The sequence below is a fragment of the Pteropus medius genome, unplaced genomic scaffold, assembly GCF_902729225.1.
Source record: "Pteropus medius unplaced genomic scaffold, Ma_sr-lr_union100, whole genome shotgun sequence".
NCBI classification, from domain to species: Eukaryota; Metazoa; Chordata; class Mammalia; order Chiroptera; family Pteropodidae; genus Pteropus; species Pteropus medius.
In genome coordinates, this window is record NW_024345479.1 from 984,781 (window position 1) to 993,286 (window position 8,506).

An 8,506-nucleotide genomic window follows, 5' to 3' on the forward strand; every position below is an offset into this window, starting at 1 on the left:
GCCGACGGAACCAGCTAGAACCTCCACTCGACTCTTCTTGTTGTTCTCTTATTTTTGCACTCTGTTCCTCCATTAACTCGCCCCTGCGCAGTCCCCGGTTCCTGTCACCACTAGTTGCTCCTCCGCTGCCCATTCTCGCGCGTGGTCCGGCCCGGCGGGAGACCCGCCAGGCGCAGATTATAAAGTCTGGGCTACCTCGGCGGACTGAGGACTCAAGATGCGCCCGAAGGGGGTCCGGGGCAGGGATGCGCCGGGGACCAGGAGGGGCCCGGGGAACCCCCAGCAGTCATCTGTGCACCCCCGCCCGCGGCCAGTCCCGCTCCAGAGTCCTCCACCGAGCCTGAACCCTCCCCTGCGCAGGCACCCACGGCTGGACAGGGAGCAGGTTCTGGATCCCGATCCAGATCCCCACCCGTCTTGAGACCCCCAGCCAGAGTTCGCCCGGGCTGGCTGGATCTGGGCCGCGAGCCCAGCGCGCGTCCTCATTCTCGGCCGTCCAGAGAAATGTCCAGTCTGCGCCCAGGAGCTCGGATGCGCCGTGGACCCCGTTTCATATTTCAAGGACTTTTTGGTCTCCGGGCCACTGGCCTGGGGACTGGAGAGGCAGAGGACATGTGGACAACGCCGGCTGCCTACATCGGCCCCCGGTCAGGAGTGTCAGGCCCCGAGCACGCCGCCTTTATTCGGGAGTCGGAGGAAGGTAAACGGGGTCCCGAGACCCCATAGCGGGTGGAGCTAGGGCAGCTGCAGGCAGGAGGGGGCCCCGTCGGGTCCAGGCACCCCGCCCCATCTGGCATTCGGTCCCACCCCTCTAGCCACCCACGCGACATCACTGACTGCAGTGCCTGTCTGGTCGCCTCTTCCCCTCCTGCTCTTCTCTCGGTCCCTGATTTTCGTCAGTGGTTCGGGTCCTGGGGCGCGCGCGCAACTCCGCCCAACTCTGTGAGCCTGTTGCTGCAGGAGATCTGCGCACTCTCAGTGCCCACCTCCCTGGTCCAACGCAGTCCCCGGAGAGGGGCGGGGGCTGTGAAGGGCGCAGCCTCGCACGCTCTGAGCCTGCGCTGGGCGCGAGCGCCAGCGACCGGAAGGTGGTGGGCCAAAGGCGTGGGGAGTTTGCCGACCTCTTGGCTGAGGGAGTCAAAGTCCAGCTCCCACCCCCGCCCCGCAGCCTGGGGGTGGGCGGGGCCTCAGGCAGAATCTGCCCCTTCTCTTCTCTTGCATCCTCGTCTGGGTTGTGAGAGATCTTTGCATTGGGTCTAGATACTCAGGTGCTCCTACCCCAATGCGGGAGAAGTCTCTTTCCCTTTCTGTCCATGCGCAGCTTGGGTGCAGGGAGAGAGAGAGGCAGAAGTAGGGGGGCGCGGGGAGTGACTTCGTCATCTCATTTTTATGACCCATGAGGCTCTAATGAGCAGCCAAGGCTCCCCTCTGGGTAGGGGGTGAGGAGTCAGTCTACGACTGTACTTCCTTTAGCTTGCCTCCATTCTAGGTGCCAGGGACCCAGGCGTCCTGAGAGCCCATTTCCACCTGAGCCTGGAGGACTGCGATCTCCTTACCTCACTCAGGACCCTCCATGAAAAAAAAAAAAGAAGAAGAAAGAAAAAGAAAAAAAGAGTCCAGTGTGCCTTTGGAGTGGGGACGGGAGTGCTGAGTACTGGGGGGTATGAAAAGGATATCGCGGGCAGGAAGGGAGCTCAGTCTTTTTCTCTTTCGTTGCTGACCCTTGTTGAGGAAGAACTGGGGATGGGGCAGGAAACAAGGTAGCACATGCCCCCTTTTTTCCCACCTGGTTGACCCACTTTCTCTTGCAGGGGTCCTGAGTGACCCCTGTCAGTCAAGAAGATCACCCAAGAAAATGTCAAAGTGATGTTAAACTTGCTAGAGGAGGTGTGCTGCCTTCTCTACCGCAGCCGCCAGGGCCTTAGCCAGGCCCCTGTTTTAATTCTGTCCTGGAGGGCAGCGGTCCCCAATCTTTTTGGCACCAGGGACCAGTGCTCCTTTGAGAATCTAATGCCTGATGATCTGAGGTGAAGCTGAGGCGGTGATGCTAGCGCTGGGGAGCGGCTGCAAATACAGATGAAGCTTCACTGGCTCACCTGCTGCTCACCTCCTGCTGTGCAGTCCAGTTACTAACAGGCAGACTCTTGTCTAGTTCACTGGAGAACGAGGGGATGGGGAGGGTTTCCCCTAGTGGCCGAGCTTCTCTCTAATCCGTGTCCTCCCTAGCTTCTCCCACCTGTCTGGGAGGTCTCCAAAAACCAAGAATATATTTCCCATGGATGGGGGTCCCTTGGCTAGTCCCTAGTGAAACAGAATGATGTTCTGATAGAGGAGAACAGCAAGCTGGAGGCCATGCTGGGCTCAGCCAGGGAGGAGGTAACGGGGCAGGGAGGAGGGGTAAGCGGTGTGCCATCTGAGGCCACCCACATCCCCTGGTGCCAGGACCCTCGCCTGCCCTGACCCAGGGCTCCTTTCCCCCTGCCAGATTTTACACCTTAGACACCAGGTGAGCTTGGAGGATGACCTCCTTCAGCTCTACTCAGACTCTGATGAGGAGGAGGAGGAGGAGGGGGAGGAATATGAGGAGGAAGAAGAACAGGAAGTAGAGGAGGAGCGGCATCGTGATCATCCCTGTGAAGCCCCCGAGCTGTAAGTGTCCTGCCTTTGTACCTGGGTAGCCTCTTCATGGAGCCTCAGCTTCCTTGTTTGCAAACTGGTGCATGGAGGGATGGTTAGTGTACCTGCCAGCAGGGTTGCTGGGCTAATTGAGACCACCACACAACCTGGGTGGGCTGGGAGCTGGGTGCCCCACCTCCGACCTGCGCAACACTGACTCCCATTACTCCCTCCCTAGGACCCCTCTACCAGAGTCGGAGCCGCTTCACCACTGCCCTCAGCTGCAGGAGCAGCTGAGGCTGCTGGAGGAGGAGAAGGAGCAGCTGAGAGAGGAGGTGAGGATGGGGGAGGGGAGGCCTGCGCGCAGTGGGTGTTGACGCTCCTGCTCCTTCCTCTCACCCTCCTCCAGGCCCCTCTCCTTGATGCACTTGAGGAAGAGGAGCAGATGCTCATTGTACATGAAGTTGTAGCTTGGGGTTGGGGAACTGTCCCAAGGAGCAGAAGAAAGAACTCGGGACTGAGTTTGGAGGTCTGAGTTCAAGCCCCAGCTCTGGTACTCTCTAGCTGTGTGAGCTCAGACAAGTTCCCTGACCTCTTTGAACCTTCATCTTTAGAATGAGGATTAATAATCACAGCCCTGCTGACCTCTCCAGGGGTTACAGCTGAGGAAATGCCTTGTACAAACTGTAAAGAGCTATACAGAGGCTGTCGGTTTCCTCTAAGTCAGTCTCCTTTTGTTATTTGGGGCAAGGGGAGGGAGGAGCCTAAAAGTGAGGAAGAGAGGGAGCTGTAAGCTTCTGGAGACTAGGCTCCCCAAGGTACTGAGGCTGGGGCAGTTCAGAGTTGCACATTAGGCAGTGGCTTTGCCTGGTACTGCACGTTTATGAAGATGAGTGAGGGACGGTGTTCGTCCCTGAAGAACTCAAGTCTGGCTGGTGAGATGCAGACTCAAGAAGGCAACAGCTGTTCTCATCTCAAACCTGGCCTCCTGTAGTTCTCAGCTCAGCCAAGCCCAAAGATCCTGTCCAAGTCAGAGTCGGAGTTGGAGGAGACCTCAGAGAGCTCCCCACATCTTGTCCCTTCATCCCAAGAAAGGGACCAAGGTGTTCTAGGAACCAGGTCATATGACCCTGCCACACACACACCCCTATTTGGCCTATTCCATGTGACTTCCTATTTAAACAGCTGCCAGAGACTCACTGATGGGCCTGGGAACACTTGCCAGAAGCAGGGGGTGTGTGGGAGTGGGGAGGCTTTGCCTGGGGCTCACCCATCTTGGGTCCTTTCAGTATGGGGCTGAGACAGAAGTCGCAGCAGCAGCTGGCTTCAGAGAAGGAAATCCAGATGCAGCTCCAGGATGAAGTGAGGCTCCCCCTGGGCTCCTGCCCCTGTCTTTGAGAGCCCCTGTCCCTGACTCTCCCTTGAGGACAAGCTCCTTGTAGCAGGGATGGGTCTGTCCCTCCCTGTGCTCTCAGTGTCTGGCGCAGGGCCTGCAGATGGCAGTTCAGTTGGGGTCTGAATGGAGTCCAAGGACCTACCTGGGGTCACCCTGCATGTCATGTGGGTCTAGAGTCTGGGCCTCTTGCCTCTTAGCCCGGCTTCCTGGCCCCCTGGGGGAGAGAGTGGGCAAGGCATGCTTGGCCCGGTACACCTGGATCCCCATAGAACCTGTGGGGAGTTCTGAGCTGCAGGACCTGTGGAAGAAGTACATGAAGTGTGGAGACATGCTGAGCGAGGCCCAGGAGGATGCGAAGACCCTCCACCAGCAAGCCCCAGTGTCCACAGGCTGTGTCTGCCACTATACACACATCATAGTATCTCTGGTGAGGACCCCCTGCCCGCAGCCTTTCTTACCCGCGTCCCCTGTGTCTCCACCCTGCTGGCCGATTTCCATTCTCAGTCCCTTTCTGTGCCTGGAAAGGGGGAAGGGTTCAGTGGGGATCCTGTGGTAATGTCCCACCTCCTGCCCTAAGAGGCTCATCCGGTTTCCAGGAGTCCCTGGCTGAGGAGCTCAGAACGTCTATGAGGAGGATTCTCTCAGACGCTGTGTTTTTTATGGGAAGGTGCGCTGCCGGCCCCCAGGCCCTTGCGACCCACGCTCTTGCCTTTCCTGTAGTGGGAGAGGTTCGCCCTCTCGCTTCAACCTTCCTTCACGGCAGTTCCCCTCCTCCTGCCTCCCCGCTCCCACTTTCTTTACCGTGCGGCCCCTCCCACTCACCCCCCTTTTCTCTATCCACCTGGGTCTGGGTCCCTCATTTCTCCCTGGAATTTTTTTTGCAAGATGGGTTCCCAGGGACTTTGCAGTTTCAGCTTCCATTGCCTTGGCATAGTGATAGCCCTTCTCTCTGTTGAAGGAATTATGAAATTAATTCCTTCCCTGAGGTAAGCCGGCCATCACCTTCCCGCACCTTTCCGCAGCCAGGCAGCCACCTGAAGCTGGTTCTGTGACCCTACAGCTGTGGAGAAGGCCACACTCACTGTTGGGCAGAAGTTGTTATGGGAAGGAGCTGCCTCTTTTTCCTTCAAATCTAGCTGATAGGCGGCCATCTGATTTAAGGCAGCTCCAAAGTGGAGACTGGAGCCTTCCCTTCACCTGACCAGGAGCTGAGAGGCAAATGGGCAGTGGCCTGAGAGCTGAGAACACCTGGGACTGAGTCCTAGCTTGCTCCCTTTATTGGCTATGCGTTCTTGGGCAAGTCATTTGACCTGTCTGAGCCTTAACTAAAATGGGTTTGTTTCTATGGCGAGCAGCTGTGGGCTCGGTTGGGAGGGTTAAATAATGGAGGGGGCAGAGGCAACATTGTTCCTTTTGGTCTATGCTGAGTAGCAGGAGGGGTGCTAGGGGAAGGCGGAGCCTACGCAGTGCTGGGCACCATTCTTCCTCCTTCCTACCAGAGGCACGAGCCAGGTGTTTGAAGCCTTGAGGCTGATACCCAGCTCTGCCCACCTTGCCCCACTCCCATTGGCTGGGACAGAACTGTGTTGTAGTTCTGTGTCCGTGTGTAGACTGGGCAGAAGATAGGATTGCTCCTCAGCCCCCGGGGCTGGAGATGAGGGGGTGGGGGGGGGCGGGTGAGTGGGGAGGTTGGGACTCTGGCTCGCCGGTTGCAGAGTCAGGGAAAGACTTCCCTGCCTCTCTTGCACTATAGTGAAGAGCCAGAGGAGGAGCAGGGGTTCGAGGCTGAGGAGAAGTCGATGCCAGCGAGGATTTCATGCCTGCGGAGGAGTTAGTGCCTGAGGAGGAGCTGGGGTCCACAGAAGAGGTGGTGCCAGCTGAGGAGGGGGAGACGGAAGAGGCGGAGCTGGCGTTGGAGGAGGCTGAGGCCTGGGAGGAGGCGGAGGCAGAACTGGATGAGGCAACGCGGAGGAATGTGGTGGCCTCAGCCCTGGAGGCCATCAGCTTGGGCCCCTCGCGCCTGGACATGAAATATGTCCTCCAGCAGCTGGCCAACTGGCAGGACACCCATTGCAGGTAGCAGCTGAGGCAGAAGATGCTCCAGAAAGGTGAGTGCTCCCATGTGGGCCTCCCTCTGGCCAGCAGGAGAAGCTACAGATCATCAAACCAATGAAAAGTAAGGGTCCATGAGCTCCCCTCTGCTCCCTCCCTTACCCTGGCCTGGCCCCGACCCAGTGTGGGCCAATTTGTATGGACTTTGCATCAACAAGTCAGGTTGGCTCAGCAGAAACTGCTCATTTACATGGAATTTGCATAGGATCCCAGATCTCCACCACCTTTTCTGGACTGGGAGGCAGGGCGGGGAATGCAGCCCCCACTGCACCTCAGCTTCCTGTCTCTGCCCACCCCCTTCCCCTGTCCCTCACCCCTGTCTCCCCATCCCCAAGGCTCCCCAACCCTGCAGCAATGGCAGCAACAGGCCGAAACAAACATGGGGGAGCAGGATCATGGAGCAGCTGCCCAGGGTGCCGACCCAGGACTTTCGAAGGAGGAAGACAGGGCCAACTACCCTCCCATGGCTGGAAGGAAGAAGGGCTTTCTGGGGCCACTAGGCTGCTGGGACAAAGGCCTCTGCCAGCAAGGGCCATAGTTGGACCAGTCCCCTGTGTGAATCTGAAGGTGGGCTAGGGTCTCCTGCAGGGTAGGGGTGGATAGATCAGGGTCTCCTCTCCTCAGTTAGAAATTCCAAAAGTTGGTGACCTGCACTTGCCGAGTGCAGGTTATGTATTAGGCCTTGTGAGCCCTGCCTTCAGGGAACTCACAGAGGTATCAAAGATGATTTACTTATGCGTGTTATCTCCTTTAATCCTCTCACCCCTGTGGGTAGATATTATCGTCATTTATTTGGTGAAGGAACTGAGGTTCAGAGAGAGAAAGTAACTCCGTCAGAGTCTCACAGCTAGAGTGGATCTGAGCCTGGTCTCATCACCATTATGCCATAAATAATGACTTCCCTGGCCCATCCCTCTCTTCTGACCATGTCCTGGGCCCTGCCTGGCCTGCTAGGTCAGCCATGAAGTTTATAACCTGTTGGCAGCCTCACCATTATATCTGGCCTGTCCTCACTCAGATGGCCCTTTCGGCATCACTGGGTGGCCTCATCAGGGTCACCTTGGAAGGCTATGTAGATTGTAAACTGAATGGTGACCTCTATGGCCAAGCAGTGGGCAACCTTCATAGCTATCAGTGGCAGCCGTCTCTTCCTGATAAGGCTGACCAGGCCCCCGCCGATGCCTGCTGCCTAGGCCAGGCCTGTGGCCCTTAGGCCCCCCAGTTCACATTGACCCACTTCTCTTCCAGGCTTTGCTGATTCCCAGCAGCCTGCAGAGGCCCCACAGAAAGCCTGAGGCCCCTCTTTTTGCTGCCTGGCCAAGTCCCACTCCCCACCCAGGACCCCTTTCCATCCTCAGAAGTGGGACCCCCTGTCTGTCACCAGCCCATCCTCTGTCCTGATGAACCTGGGCTGGTGTTTGAGGGCCCAAGCCTTGACCCTCTTCTGGGACAGGCTGAAGGAAGCCTGGCCCTCCTCCTGCAGCTAGTGCAAAAGCTGTGGCTGCTGGGCCTGCATCCCATGGTGGCCCCAGGGACTGAAGAAGCCCAGAGTGAGGCCTATCAGCTACCAGACCCAGCTCTGAGCTGGGGGAGGGGCATTGGCCCTTGGAGCAGGAAGTTGTTCTGAGTACCCTTCTAAAACCATACCCTTACCCCTTGACCTCCAAATTAAAGGTGGCTCCTGAGTCCTTGTGATTTTTGGGGACCCCCATTCTTGGCCCTTTCTTCTCAGTCCCTAATTACTGTTTATAACTGGAAGCGTTTCTATGTGAGGAGTCTCTCTGCCCAGCAGTGGGTGGTGTGCCTCCCCCTCCCCTTCCTTGGCCTGTGAGGGTCCAGGCTCCCGCCTCAGGCCCAGTCACTCCCTCCCACTGCCCTCTCCTTAGTGCTCCTTGTTTCCTTCTTCCCGATCTCTCATTCTTCACTCATAAACATCTGGAACCAGGGGCCTGTGACCCCCACTGCTACTGCTCTGCTCCCACCATGCTTCTCACTGTCCTGTTGCTTGTCATCCTGTGCACTTGTCATTGCAGGAAATAAACAACCTGTGCTCTACTTGGCCATCCTCCAGCCGTCTTTCTCAGGGAGTGTGTGTACATGCATATGTGTGTGTGCGCGTGTGTGCGCGCCCACGTGTGCGTGCGCATGTGCTTTGGTAGATGAAGTTGTGGGGGGAAGAAGGGCTCCAGTATTGAATGATGTGCCAAGGACTTTGATTAAATACATTATTTAATCATATCAACAATCCTTGTGGGGTGGTGGGTGATCTGATAAATGGTTGTCAGATGATGAAACAGGTCCAGGCAGGTTAAGTGACCCTCCCACGGATCTAACAGCAGGTCATGGAGCTGGGATTTGAACCCAAGACCTCGGGCACTCATG

The 8,506-nt window shown here is 57.3% G+C and overlaps 1 protein-coding gene across 1 annotated transcript; it reads left to right on the top strand.

Annotated features, from left to right (window-relative positions):
* Positions 1-217: 217 nt before the first annotated feature.
* On the top strand, positions 218-8,179 carry HAP1 (huntingtin associated protein 1). Its single transcript, XM_039873786.1, is given in 14 exon segments — positions 218-235; positions 238-445; positions 448-545; positions 547-700; positions 1,490-1,763; positions 1,827-2,028; positions 2,227-2,376; positions 2,486-2,649; positions 2,855-2,951; positions 3,906-3,971; positions 4,092-4,439; positions 4,609-4,679; positions 5,694-5,812; positions 5,815-8,179. Coding segments are annotated over 14 exon segments (2,340 nt in total). The 3' UTR covers positions 6,186-8,179.
* Positions 8,180-8,506: the final 327 nt, after the last annotated feature.